Source organism: Pangasianodon hypophthalmus, chromosome 28, assembly GCF_027358585.1.
Source record: "Pangasianodon hypophthalmus isolate fPanHyp1 chromosome 28, fPanHyp1.pri, whole genome shotgun sequence".
Lineage (NCBI taxonomy): Eukaryota > Metazoa > Chordata > Actinopteri > Siluriformes > Pangasiidae > Pangasianodon > Pangasianodon hypophthalmus.
Window position 1 is genome coordinate 15,108,847 of NC_069737.1, and position 14,888 is coordinate 15,123,734.

General features: G+C 40.4%; 2 protein-coding genes across 8 annotated transcripts in view; one reads left to right on the plus strand and one right to left on the minus strand.

Annotated features, from left to right (window-relative positions):
* The first annotated feature begins 86 nt into the window (after positions 1-86).
* On the plus strand, positions 87-4,302 carry LOC113547390 (uncharacterized). Its single transcript, XM_026947713.3, has 2 exons — positions 87-201; positions 1,520-4,302. Exon 2 carries the CDS (start codon positions 1,528-1,530, stop codon positions 2,989-2,991), a length of 1,464 nt encoding a protein of 487 aa, XP_026803514.3. The 5' UTR covers positions 87-201; positions 1,520-1,527; the 3' UTR covers positions 2,992-4,302.
* A 99-nt stretch (positions 4,303-4,401) lies between these two features.
* The window catches only part of fat1a (FAT atypical cadherin 1a), an 82,522-nt gene continuing 72,035 nt past the window's right edge, over positions 4,402-14,888 (minus strand). For 2 of the 7 annotated variants that reach the window (XM_053230870.1, XM_053230869.1), the window contains exons 23-30: positions 13,152-13,596; positions 12,743-12,896; positions 11,921-12,031; positions 11,156-11,790; positions 10,646-10,783; positions 8,209-8,268; positions 7,827-7,862; positions 4,402-7,003 (exon numbers count right to left, since the gene is read on the minus strand). In XM_053230870.1, coding sequence (XP_053086845.1) covers positions 6,435-7,003; positions 7,827-7,862; positions 8,209-8,268; positions 10,646-10,783; positions 11,156-11,790; positions 11,921-12,031; positions 12,743-12,896; positions 13,152-13,596 — 2,148 coding nt within the window. In that variant the 3' untranslated portion in view covers positions 4,402-6,434. Of the gene's footprint in view, positions 7,004-7,826; positions 7,863-8,208; positions 8,269-9,819; positions 9,875-10,645; positions 10,784-11,155; positions 11,791-11,920; positions 12,032-12,742; positions 12,897-13,151; positions 13,597-14,888 lie in introns of all 7 variants that reach the window. The other 5 variants (XM_053230871.1, XM_026947638.3, XM_026947632.3 and 2 more) reach the window with 5 other exon arrangements.

Sequence of the window (14,888 nt, forward strand, 5' to 3'; positions counted from 1 at the left end):
CTATAATAATAATAATAATAATAGTTCTTTTTAAACCTACTTGAACAGACTGATAAACACACCACGGTGACCATGTGACATTGTTTCCTGTTATTGGGTCGTTTTACCCTCTGGACTCATAGTTATGTAACAGTTTGTAGCCAAAAGAAGACTAGAAGATACCGAACTGCTGACCTCAGTGTTGTTTGTCCCGAGTGTCAGGTATGTGTTAATTCTACTATTACCATTATTCAGTTTTTAAAATAATTGTAATTTTTTTTAAAGGGGGTGGGGGTGAGTTGGGGTCATGTCTTTGGAGTGAATTCATACCTTTGTTTGGTTTTGTTTAATCAGTTTTGTTAGGCTATAAAAGTTTACACAGCAGCAGCAGTAGCAGTAATAGAAGTAGTAGTAGTAGTAGTAATAGTAATGAAGGTATTAACACTATTAAAAGTAGCAGCAGTAATAGCAGTAGTAATAGTAATAGAAGTAGAAATAGTAGCATTTGTAGTAATAGTAGTAGTATTAAAAGTAGTAGCAGTAGTAGTAATAGTAGTAGAAGTAGCAGTAGTAGTTTTTGTTTATTATCACGATGCTACACGGAATCACAGACTCACAACCAAAACTCCAGACATAAAACGTCACATTAGTTCCAGGTTTATTCCAGAATGCTGTGTATCTTACATATGAAGATATAAAACCAACACAAATGCACATGTTTATTTTAAAGTGCACGTGCATATGTGCGTATTACTCACTTTCTTGCATAAATGCCTGCTATTTAAATGATTTATATCATCTGCACATGTCTCGGACATGTTTACTGTTTATCCTCACTGATTTTTAGTCAAGCTGTGAAATGAATGTTTAATGATCAACTTTGTGCTCAGATCTTTTTGCCGGTTATAATCCAAATACTCAAATACTGGGTACATTAGACAAACATACAGCGTCATATTTATTTCTTGACGCTCTTAGAGCCCACACCGAATCCGATGATTCAACACATTTTATGATGTTATTAACAGCACCTTTCCAAGTGTGACTGATTGATTGATTGATTGATTGATTGGTAATAAACACTTCTTCCCAGATAAATGTGTGCTTCGTTTATTTAGAATCTACTCAGTTGGTGACCAATTATATTTAAACCCATAAATAACAAGAATGTCATCAAAAACATTAAATAACAAAAAAAACCTGAGTCAAGGGAAGAAAAAAATCCTCTAAACCATGATGTTGCTGAGCTGCTTTGAGAAAATTCTGTACTAGTAACTCAGTAACTTAAAATCTGCAGTGCCTAATTATTATATCATATAATATTTTTGTACATTTGGAAGTGAGCAGGACTCATTATAGTTCTTCTAATGCCATATGGAATAGGTACTGCCCCCAATAAACCACAGTTTTGAAGGAGATGGAACGTCCTCATCTACCAAAGCAACACCAGTGCTTGGCTAATGTTAATTGGAGTCCAAGCATCACTGATAATCCTCTAACCATGAGCCATTAGTAATTCTCTGCTTTCTTAATTTTGTAGGTTTTAAAATGGAGAGGCGAGGACTGCTTTGTGGTTTCCTTTTCTTCTTCATCTTGACCAGTGCTGCTGCCATCCAGACCCTGAAAGACATTAAGGACTTGAAAAACACAATAACTTCTATGAAAGAATTCCCACGACATGGCCTCATGCTTCTGCACTGGTTTGCTAACAATGTCGAAGTTGATTCAAGTGGAGAGATCCAACTTAATTTTGATCCAGGACAAGGCAGCTATGGATTACATTGCTGTAAAGATACTGATCGAAGAGCGCCTTTTGACTCTTCTGAAAGTCTTTATTACTCTTTGGGTGACCTTGATCGTAGAAGTGCTCGAATGTTACCTTTTTATGTTACTCATGATTTTCACCATTCAATGGAATCACCTCAGAAAAATCTGGACAGAGTGATAATTCAAGTTCAGAGGAGCAATCCAGCAAAAATAGAGAAGGTGTATATAACAGAGTACCATAAGAACCACAGCCAAGGAAGCAGCTACAATCCAGAGTGTACCTATGAGATCAGTGCTCAGCTCCTGATTCAAATTCAAGCACTTGGCACGAATATAATATGTGATGCATATGATCCTAGACTGGACTTTAGCCTATGTGAGTTTTTGAATCACCAACAAAAAGCTGCCAAAGTATTAATGATCTATCCAAAGACTCCAGGTCTTGAATGGTTTTTGACTCTGGCTGGTTACAACATCGACTCAAGGTTTGATGTATTTTCACAAGCATCATTCTGCACAATGAACCAAACTGGTAATCCAAATGATAATTGCTCTCCACCCTCTATTAGTATCAGTGACGTCATGCACAACAAAGTAAAACTAGAAGTGAAATCCACTTCAGGTGGGTACGCAAAGATCACATGGAGCGGAATACCAGAGAATATTGCAAGAATGAAACCGAAAATAGGCCTTTATAAGGGCAGAACCAACGCGGACCCTTTGAGAGAGTATCCACTGAATGGAAGGACATATGGATCCATAGACACTAGCGTGCCTCTAAATCCTGGCCTTCAGGTACAGCTTCTACAAAGTGAAAAGATTCCTTACTACTTTTTTTTCAGAACCACATATTACACAACGATCTGGAAAGGTCCAGAGCTTGATGAAGCCAACAGGATTCCTCCGGCTAATATCAGAGGTTATAAGGGCAGCCTGCAGCTTTATACTAAAGATGGTTACGCCTGTGCCAGACTCTACATCAAGAAGTCCTTCACGAATTGGAAAAATGTCTTCAGTAATGCTTGGGTGGGATTCTATGCTAGCAAGGCAGATGATAATGGGAAATATAAAGTGTATGCATGGAGTATAGACTTTGAGAAGAGTTCAAAAGATGACTGCCCTTTGGATTATGAGATTTATCAGTATGAGTCCGGGGTGCATATTGGCCCTGGAGTCCAGGCTCGATTTATGCTGACCGCACATTATGGTAGTGAGAAAGCTCGAACTGTACCCTGGGAGGAATAGTCAATCTTCAGACAATAGCTATACTTTAAGGACAAGGTTGTCTAGTTTTTCTAGACCCTTAGCCTTTGTGCCTTGGGAAGAATAGTCAACTTTTAAACAACAACTAACTTTCTAGGTCTACGTTTTCTAGACTATTAACTCTTTATAAATAGGATAAATAGTCAACTTTCAGACAATAGCTGGACTTCAACACTAGGTTCACAAGAATGATTACTCTAGGTTCTAGGTTACCTTGAAAAAAAGTCAACCTTTAAACAATAAAACAACTTTTAAACAACATAACCTCTAGGAATTGGTTTTCTAGAATATTAGCCTTTGTGCCTTGGAAAGAATAACCATTAAACAATAGCTTAAGCTCTAGGACTTTTTTTAACCATTAACTCTTGTGTCTTGGTAAAAATAGTCATCCTTTAAACAACAGCTAAAATACTAGGTCTAACAACAGCTAAAATACTAGGTCTTTGTGCCTTGAGAAGAATTGCCAACCATCAAACATAGCCAAACTTCTGGGACTAGGTTTTCAAGACTGTTTGTACTTTGGTGGAATACATAGCCTTCAGATAACAGCTAGTTTTTCTAGATCCTGATCTGTTTGCCCTATTTTTTTTCTATTTTTCTATTTTTTTCTGAACATTAACATTTCTTTTTAGTTTTAGTCTGTTCTCAGTTATGTGTTTCTGTTCTTAGTCATATTAAGCTTCTTTCTCCATATCTAATTTAGCTGTTTCAGATCAAATTAAGGAATCTCTTGAGTCTAGAACTAAAACTGAGCCAAATCCCCTTTTGTCTTATGTCATGACAGAATTCTTACGTAATGTGCTTTGCAATATAAACCAACAAATTATCTTCACTCCACGGACACAGTTTTATAGACTAAATTTCTTGCCAGGAGTCTGGGAATACTACCAAGTGGAAACCATCCGCCTGATGCCAGTTTAAAACAGACTTTGCAAACTAATACTTGGTAACATCTGCTTGTTTGTTAGAGTTCTTTCTCCTGCATAACACTGATCTATTCCTGATATTCCTGCTGAAATGTATTGCTGTAAATTGCATTATAAGAACCTTGGTCATGAAGGGTTATGGGATCACTAGTTGTCCCATAACAAGTGGTTCTTGTTGTCTTGGGTAAATCTGTACGAGTCGGGCCTCACATCCTTTTGGGAAAATCATTTACACTGTGATACATGAGTGCTAGAAGAGAGTGGTTTCCTTGTCTATCCTTGTCTAAGCCTTTTTATAAATATCATTTGATATGACATTTATATTTCTGCTTGTACCAAATAAATCTATAAAATGAGATTAAAATGACTTCTTTTTGTGATTAGCTTCCATCATACCCTTCAGGAAACAGGAATTGATTTACACACACACTAAATGCAATCCATAATGTATCAAATGACTTTTATTTTTACCTTGTGTAATTGAATAACACATTACTCGTTAGAGCGCATTACAAACTCATTACAAACTCGTTATGAATACTCAGCACACATTAAGCTGACATTCTGATTGAATTACGTTTTTAGCAGAGGGATAATTTGATCATTAAGCTTTTCACCCATAGACTTGCTGATTGATATATAGCCAACTGATACGGTCATTTAAGGAGCACATTTAAGTGGCACTTTTAAGGTATATTTGATAAAATGACCAAAAACCAGAATTGTTAAGATCTTAGCTTTTAGTATTTTTTTTTAAATAAAGAAATAAAATAAAAATGGCAATTGATGTATTATAGTATTCCATCCTACTTACTACACTTTTACACGGCAGCACATAGTCATCGGTTTACCTTATGTGAATCAGGAGGATTAAAAGCTATATTGGCTAGGGGGATGAAAAGTCCATGACCAGCACTGGAACATCTTTCTTAACTACAGATTTTGCATATCAGCACTGAACGTGTCAACAGTGGAGGAGGCTACCTTATTGTTAATCTTGCGAATATGGCAGAAACATTGGCAGCATCACTAACACAGACCATATGCTAGGTCATTAAATCAGTATTGTGAAAACAGAGAGTGAGAGTATGTTTCTGTTGCTGATGTGATGTCACATCGTACTGTAGCGTCCCACCATTTACACGTTGGGACTGCACCATGCAAGGCAGATTTAATTTCTGTGGATGTGCACAAGCTACACGCCAAAACGACCACAGGACACGTGTGGCAGCCATTTTGTGTATGCGTAGTTACAAGCCAGTATAATATAACAGGTTTCTGTAGGTGTTCTTCAGATGGTTAAGCATTCTAGCTTCCTAAATGGGTTCTTAAACGAGGGACAAACTGAAGAACCCTTTAGGATGCTACGCTGTACCCTTGTGTCCAACAGTGCAGTTCTATTTATTGCTTCCTGGATTCTGTCCCATGCCTTCTGTGTTAGAACAGTTTCCTGAATCGTGCCCACACCAGCACTGGCACTGTCAGTGGAAAAGGGATCAAATTCACAGATCCACCACAGACTTCGAGCCATAATTTCCCCCAAAACACAGAATTATCTCTGAAGTAAAAAAAAAAGAGACAGGCTTTGGTATTTTTAAGAATAATTTATTGCCAGTAGTAAAGCGATTAAGCTAGTGGCAGTATTAAAAAACAAAACAAAAACAAATCATAAACAAGACCGAAGCATTGCTCACACACGAGCTGCTGCTTGAAAAAAGTCACGAGTCCACACTTCATCTCGCAATATAAATATACTGGGTCCCGTTTTTTTTTTTTTCTTTCTTGGTGGAAAAATAAAGAAGTTTCAAAAGTTTTACAAAAAAACAAACACAAAAAATGAAACTGACATCACAATAATATGCAGACGCCCGTCAGAGCGGAGCAGGAAGTGTGGAGACGGTCACACAATTTTTTTTTCTTACCACCGTGTATATCATATTTTTTCCTCTTTTGTTGTGCAGCAAAAGCTGATAATGACACACTGTTTCATTTTTTTCCGTTGGTTCTTTTTTGAAAAATAAAAAATAATAAAATATCTACAAAAAGAACTAGTCACCCCTTAAAATCAAAACTGTACAGTACCATTTACATTACAAATGAATGAGCATTTGTAACAATAAAAAAAAAAAAACGGATTGCATGGTTTTATCTATACAAATACAGACAGCTATCGCTTGAAATGACGCTTTTTTCTTCTTCTTTTTTCTTTCATGAACAAGATGGTGTGAATTTTATATCATCAGACATCGTGTGAAGGCAGATACACACCTGTACACACTCGGGTCCACTCGACTCCTGCTGAAATTAGCTGCTGTGCTCCAGAGGAGAAAATGTCCTTGAATATGTCCATGTCTAAGAGAATGTGTGCGCTTGAATTTATTGTGTGGTCGTACATCTTGTGTATGTGTGTGTGTGAGTGTGTGTGTTTACGACAACAGTTTCCTGCATAAGGTTTAATTTTCAGGCACTTTTTGTTTTCTGCTCTTTATGGATCCAGTGTCAGACTTCGGTGTGTTGTTGCTGCTGTTGTTGTTGCGGTTGTTGTGGTTGTGGCGCTACGATGAGCCGTCGAAATTGCGCCCCGTCCTCAGCACCACTCTCACAGTCGCTCATCGGTGCTTCTGACTCCTCCACGTCCGAGCACGACACCGTGGACGCATACAGTGACAGCGAAATGTCGTCAGCGGCGATGCTGCCGCTTTTCGGCTGCTCCGGGTCAGATGAAGGGTACTGGTGGTGCGGGAGGTAATGGTTGAGCGTGTAGAGCTGGGGTAAAGGTGGGCGCTGGCGTACCCATGATCCTCCAGGACTAGAGGGGGCGGGGCCGAGAGTGTCATATGTTGCGGGCGGAGGTGGAGGAGGAGGCAGGTCGTCATGGGTGGGGAAGTCATCAGGTGGAGGCGGGAAATCGCTCTCAATGTCGTAGCCACCCGCGTAATAGTCCGTGTCTAGCAAGGCGGGGTCGTTGTACAGGGTGGGTGAAGAATCCACCACCTCATACTGAGGAAACTCCTGGATTCCAGGAAGTTGAACACTCGGCATCCAATCAGATGTGTCCCAGTGATACCCTATAGGATGAAATGACAAATGTCAACCATAACATCACAGTATCACGATAATATTGTTAAGTTAAGGGGAAATTAGCTACGAGTTTTTTAATTTACAACACAACATACATTTTCAGTTCAACCAATTCATAACGTCGTAAAGGTTAGAATTCATTAGTGTTGTTAAATACACATTATTATTATTATTATTATTATTATTAATGTAATAAATTATATTTCATTCCAATACAGAATTAAATTAGGATTATATAAATTCTTATGCAAATTTACTGGATAGAGTGTAATAGTTATTAAAAATCAAGATTTGTTTTCCCTGGAATCCAAACAGCAAGAAAATGAGGGTTTGAGTGAATTTGAATTAGCTGAACTGAAATAAAATCCTGCACAAGACAACTTCATTTTACTTTTATCAGGGTTAAATAAAAAAAAATAAACAAAACAACAAAAAACATACATTTAAACAGCATGCAGCAAACTTTTCACATCAACAACCAATGACAATCACACAGTTAAAACTTCAGACAGGATTCACACATTACACACATTACACACAACACCAAGAAAAAAAAATGAAAATAAAAAATGAAAATACAAAAGTAGTAATAATAAGAATAATAAAAAAAGACTAAAATTAAGCCACTGGTTAATAACACAATGTAACATATCTACGAGGGACATGTTAGCATGATTTACTTTTTGTATTAGCTTCCGTTTCTTTTTTTTTTATTAAACCAATGTCGTTTTGTTTTTTCTCACAGCACTGCATGCAGGTTCAGGGAGAAATGACAGGGCTTCAGGCAAACACGGAAAAAATTCAATTCACCTCTCGGGTTCTTGAGCTCATGAGACGGGAGTGACTCTTTAGACGAAAGCAAGCAGCAGATACAGAAGAAAGAAAAGGTTAAATATTAAAAACTACACAGAGAGAAAAAGAAGGAAATATAGAAAGGACATCTTTAGGACACCAGTATGCCATCTGTTTAATCAGACATGTCGCAGATGAGTCAAATGTTGATTCGTATTTCTGAGTGAGCATGTAAAGTTTAGATCATCAGTAAATACTCAGTGCAATATTCATAATCTAGTGTGAAGTCTTTTTAATTACGAGACATGCCTGATTAAATAAACATGGCATCCATGCATCCTTTTTAATCTCCCACCCAACACTACTCATGGAGACGACGAGACAATCAAACAAACGGTACCTTGTGTCTCCACCGAGCCAGCCGCCGAGCTGACCAGGTGGATTACAGTCACTATGGAGGCTTCAGGGAAGGGAAGGAGGGATGGATGGAGGGAGGGAGCAGATGAGAGAGAGCTAACGTTAGTGTGAGGAAAATGAAGAAGCAGCTGGAGTTAAGGTGAAGACTATGATGACATGATATGACACTGTGACGCTGAATATCCCCCCCATTGAGGACGCTGTTTCGTATCAGGTTGCTTTGGACCGTCACATAGAGACGGATGAAGGTTTCGTTTTGAGTGTTCGCTTTACAGTGTTCCAAAAAATTAACGACTTCAACAGATTTGTGGCTTGTTTTAATCAATGTGATTCACCTGTCTCACTGAAAGCAAACAGAAATGTTCATAAACTTAAAAACTGAAAATCCAGACCAGGCCCCATGGTCAGCTGCTATGCAAAAGCAAGGAATAAAACACTTGTTGATTATTTTCCTTTAACAGAAAGTTTTATTCCTCTTATAGCAAAGCAATTTGCCACCAGTTACACTGTTTTATCTTCAACTGCTACTGAAGTGCTCAGACTCATGGCCACAAATCTACACAGCCTGATAGTTTCTTCCCTTGGCTGGTTTACGTTCTTCCAATTTTTTTGTTGGGATTTGGGGATTCAGGATTAGTGATGATGGGATTTAGACCTTGTTTAGTCCTCTCCTACTAATGGACTAATGCTGCATTTAACTCAGAAGTCGAGATTAACCCAGAGTTCAAGCTACATGTGTTCAGCCTACAAAGTGGGACCAAACATGGCTGCCTCCATGAAATCACGTCTCTCGTTTGCTCTCTACAAACTCCGAAAGCAACAAGCTAGCCAGCTAACATTAGTAATAACGTTATGAGTTATAACTTCATGAAATATTTACCTTCTCAAAACAGGAAACTGTTTGATCAGTGTCATAAATTTAACCAGTGACGTGTCTGTATGTTAAATACGAGTATTATTTCATTCAAAAGCAGAAAAAAACACTAAAATTCGCAGAGCTTCGGTTTTATAGGTCTGAGGCTGGTTTCTATCTGCACCAGGTTCTGGATGTATCATGGTGGAGTTGTGACGAAGAACAAAGCGAGTGAAGACTCAATGTTTTTGGTTTGATGGTGACATACATCGGTGATACTCATGGTTCCACTGACACTGATAGTACGGTACGATACGAGCAGAAGGAAGGATCAGGATCAGCAGAATTCTCAAGGATAAAAAAGAAAAGTGAAGAAGGGAAAGTCCATTTGGTTTCGGGCAGAAACAGGAAATAGGGTACTTTGAGGTATCCCAGGTTGGGGAAAAAGTAAAGTAGAGGTCCAAGATTAAAGGTTTAAAATATTTTGAGACAAAAGTGGAATTCGTGTACCACTGAGGTCTTCAACTATCCATAGCAGCTTGGATGCAAAAATATGCATAAAAGAAGCAAACAGAAAAAGCAGTAGACAAATTAACCAAATTACCACAAAGCCAAACTGTAGATAGAAAAATAGAAGAAAGAAAAGAAAACACATGCTTCTTTTTTTATGCCCTGAGAATCATACTAGGCCTTTTGCATGAGGCGATTCCTTCCTTCTCTGTGTCACTACGTTTGACTTACGAGTTTAGCTAAAACCTCGCCCTGCGTCTTTGGTGCGGTTTGATCCAAATGGGAGCTAAAGTCCCAAAGCAGCGAGTTAAAGAGGGGGAGAGAAACATAACACAACAACATGACCCTCAAACCACAAACCGTTTACTCAAGTTATGAAAAGAGAAAGAAAGAACGAGGTGGTTAGTATTCATGCTAATGCTAACAACACTATAGCGCTACGATGGAAACGATAAGACTGTAGATCACAAAAGAAGTTCAGTTTGCTTTAACATGCAAGTGCATAGAATCTTTTGTGTTAAAAATATGGCTAACAGCAAAAAATTTACACAAAGCTAATTGACTAGCCAACAAGCTTTTTTATAAACAACATACTACATGATAAACTTAAAACTCATCAGTGAAACTTAATATATGAAGACATAATTCACCAGAAATGCTAAGATTGCTAATAACAAATATAGGCAAATTAGCACTTAACCATGGTAACACTTTCCACCAAAAATGTTAGTCCTGCTAATAATGGTTGAAGATAAACCCCAGCTATTTATCTTTGTGTAAACTAGACTCAGATTTTATTTCCTGTTAGCCTATGTTGTTGAAGAAGTTCTATAATTTCACTTTGTTTAAGTCAGAAATATTCATGAGAACTATCAACTTCATCAAAAATTAGCAAGAGATTCAGTTAAGCATATAGAACAGTACTATTTACTGAAGATCTAACAAGCTTTTGCTAATTATGAAACTCTTAAGGAGGACATACATAAGAGTAGGAATGGTGCTAATGATAAGAACTGCTAAACGGTCCAGTACCAGTTAGCACAAGACACACACGTACCGTTGTCGTCGCAGGACTCGGACTGGAAAGAGCTGAGCGACTGCACCTCGGACATGCTGCCTCGGGTGTTATAGGGGTGACACGTGCTGTCCTCCACTGCCTTCTTACTGAAACATGGATCCAGATCTACGACTTTAGCTGCAAGTAAACAAGAAAGATGCACAAGATGAGCTTCAGTTACATTAATTCCAACTCCATTAATTCCATCCATTTTCTGTACCGCTTATCCTACACAGGGTCGCTGGGGAGTCGCAGGGCACAATCTCACACCCATTCAAACACTAAGGACAATCTGCAAATGCCAATCAGCCTACAATGCATGTCTTTGGACTGGGGGAGGAAACCGGAGTACCTGGAAGAAACCCCTGAAGCACGGGGAGAACATGCAGACTCTGCGCACACAGGGTGGAGACAGGAATTGAACCTCCAACCCCGGAGGTGCAAGGTTGTTAGGTAGGGCCATCAAAAAAAAATTTGAGAATGGAAATGGAATGTCAGCTCTGTCCTTACCATCATAATCATAGTCCCAGCTGGGTTTTTGAATCGAGTCGCTGTCCGAAGCAGAGTTGGAGGGCGGTGGTGGGGGCAGGTTGGGCGCCACGCTGCACACAGCAACAGCCTTGCGGTGCCCGTGGCCTACCGGGTCAGGGTTGAAAGTGCTGAACTCGGTGTGCTCGGGAGCAGCTGAGCCTTCAAATGAGCTGCGGTCCAGGTTGTTGCGAGAGTCACTCGGCACGCTGGGAGTGTATGAGATGGGTCGTACGGGCACTTGGGGCGGCACGTCAGAGTAGACATTCCTGCCCAACTTGGAGTCGTAATACGGATGCTGCAGGAAGGACGAGGGCAGGCGCTTGTCATCATCAGGCGATTGGGGCTTGGTGCGCCGGCACACACGCTTACGGATCACGACAAATAGTAGAGCCATGACGAAGATCACAGCGAAGAAGACGGCAATACCAATGACCTCTTCCAGGCCAATGTTCCAGGATGTAGAGAGCACCTGGTTGCTTATCTGGGCATGCTGCTCACAGTGGTGACCTCCATAGCCAAGCGAGCAGTTGCAGCTGTATGAGCCGTATGTGTTCTGGCACTGGCCACCGTTGGTGCATGGGTTTTTCAGACACTCGTCCACATCACTCAGACACCTGGCCATGCATACAGACATTTATTCAATGTATATAACACACATACAAACAAAAACACTGTCCTGTACTACTATTACTGAAAATATCTTCAAGATCTCTAAAGGCATAGATCTCCCTGTCTAACACGTACCTGTCTCCTTGGAAGCCAGGCTCGCACTCGCACACTGGGCCATCCAGGCTGCCGATGCACCTGCCATTGTTCTTGCAGGGGTTCTCTGTGCAGTATGGACCTAGCTGACACCTGTCACACACCCAAGACAAATTAATAAGACACACAAGAGCAAAAGTACCTTGCCAAGTTGTTAAATCCTATAAATCAAATCATTAACCACGCCTTACCCAACTGAGCAAGCAGCCAGAACCTTTACAAATTCAATCAGAAAGTCAAACTCAGAGATACCACATTCATTTCAGGTCAAGTTTACAGCAGGACACAAAGTCACACTGCCATTTCTTTTATTGCAAGGGAGTTCCCTGGTGTCCACCCATCAAGCTGGCAACATGGTCCACCCTGACATCCTACATCCCTTTTATATCATGTTTCTTATTGTGCATGGACATTTAAAAAAGAAAGGCTAACTCTGAATGCAAGCCAGTGTTGAAATTCCCAAGAAAGGCTGCTGTTATTTCAAACACTCGCTCTAGAGACGCTTGTAGGAGACATGTCGGCCTTTTCCCAACAGATCTATTAATGGTGAAGTATTTTATTTTGGCCAGAGTGTCCCTTTAAGGAATTCTGCAGGTGTCCTTAGTATTGAGGTGTGCACAGGACACTCCCGAAAGTATTCTGACCAATCCCACCTGCTGCAGTCCCATGATCCCAGCCCCGATGCACACTAGCAGAGCATTAGCAGTCACTATACAAGCCTACCATACAGCATGAAAGCAATTGTGGGACCTATAAAACTCAGTTTTATATAAAATGGATATGTTCTTGTGTGTGTTCTCTCACCACTGGCCGGAGTACTGGCCTCGGCACTGGCAGTAGAAGTCATCTCCACGTGGCACACAGGTTCCACCATAAAGACAGGGATTGGATGAGCAGGGGCTGATGCTAACCTCACAGTGGCTGCCCATAAACAGAGCACTGCACTTACAGAAATAACCTACAACAAAAACGGAGCGACAAATGTGGAAAAAAGGAAAAATATTCATGGTATAGGCTCTGAATTTTGGGTTTTGTTGTCACAAACACGTAAAACATTTGCAATTTGTATCTACATATAACTTGACATAACTAGCATGGTAACTGCCCACCTTAGGACTAATAATTTGAGTATTCTTCTTATAAGTATGCACTGAAACCTTTAAATCTTTAAATCAGTGTTATTTAACTCTGCCCCCCACCCCAGACCCCGTACCTCCATTGGGCAGATCAGTGCAGGTCCCCCCGTTGGCGCAGGGCTCACTGGCGCAGCTCGATACCCGAGGAGGTGGGCTGCAGCCAGGCACAGCTTCCACGAGTTCCTCCAGCACAGAGTGGGCGCTACGAGGCTGCGATCTCAATGGCAGCTCACGTCCGTTCAACACAACCCCCTGCAGGCAGCCCCTCAGGCCATTGGCCACACCTGCCTGCCACACGTGCCCACCAAAGAAGACGCTGTTGTCGAGGTTGAGTGTGCGAAGGTTGCCCTGTGCTTTGCCCGAGGCGGTGTGTGTTCGGTCAAGCACCAGGCGAGCATAGTTGCCATCCACCTCGAGCGAAACTGTGTGCCATTCACCATCATTCACTAATGGGCTGTGGATGGGGACGACACCAGGCCCACTGCCACAGTCAAACTTGTACTGCAGGCGTCCATTCACAATCTACGCACACACACAAAATAATATACTCAATAATATACATTAGAGTATAGCATTCATTTAATACGTTGCACATACAACTGCAGACATGCACAGGTATTGCTGCAAGTTAAATGTGATCTGCAAATTACAAACTTTACCATGAAATCACCACTAGCCTTTCAGTCTTTTCAGTTTTATGGCTGCTTATTAGCACAGTGCTAGCTAAAGCTAAAGCTAAGCTATCCAGATAGATGTAGCTATCAGATGTTAAGAAATTAGCTAAGTTCAATGAGCGCAATCTAATGTTAGGTAAACTATTTCATTAACCAATTCAACTAGCAATCTAGCTAATACTGGGCTAAACAGTATATTGTGTAAATGTAATAGAGCAGCCAGGTTTGTTACAAAGCTAGCCAAAATTAAATATTATAATGTGTAATCAAATTAAAAGTTTAAAAGAACAAAAATGTTAATCAAACTATGTAATTAGGTAATTTAGCCCAAGAACCAAGATAACATTAGGTAATGTGTAGTATTAAAGCCAGAAGTTAAGTTTGATAGTAAGCTAGCTTACTATACTATAGCACAAGATGTGTGTTTAAAACTTTCTCACAGGCTAAATAAAGTATGGTGCAAAAACTGCGTGTGTGTGTGTAACATTCTCACAGGCTAAATGTAGCATAGCGTAGCGTGTGTGTGTGTGTGTGTGTGTGTGTGTGTGCAAGGCAGAAATAGCAGGATGCTGTAATGAGGATTCTCTGTCTGTTTCTCTCTCTCTGCCTGTCTCTTTCTTTCTCTGTCTGTCTCTCTCTCTCTCTGCCTCTCTCTCACTTTTTCTCTCTCTGCCTGTCTTTCTTTCTCTATCTGTCTGTCTCTCTGTCTCTCTCTCTCTCTCTGCCTGTCTCTTTCTTTCTCTGTCTGTCTCTTTTTCTCTCTCTGTGTGTCTCTCTCTCTGCCTGTCTCTTTCTTTCTCTGTCTGTCGCTCTATTTCTCAGTGCTGGAAAGGAATCTGTGAGAAAGCACTCTCTCTCGCCCTCTCACACCACCAAAATAACCCGCTCTCTGTTTTCTGTTGAGATTTTTGAGACGGCCATATTGAGGAGACGATGGACAGAGTGTGGGAGAAAAGAAAGAACGGCAGACAGAATAGAACGAAGAGAAAGAGTAGGGTTTCCCCACATGCTGTGTGGGAAAACCTGCTGTAATAATGCTACACTCAAGGATTTCTGTTTAGTGCCGCATATAGTGCCAGTCCCTGTGAATAAAGGTGTGGCTTAGCTGTGAAAGAGGTGTGGCCTCTGCCTGTCACATTC

Excerpts from the sequence above, each read along its gene's own strand:
- LOC113547390 (XM_026947713.3), top strand. The coding sequence starts at position 1,528 with ATGGAGAGGCGAGGACTGCTTTGTGGTTTCCTTTTCTTCTTCATCTTG.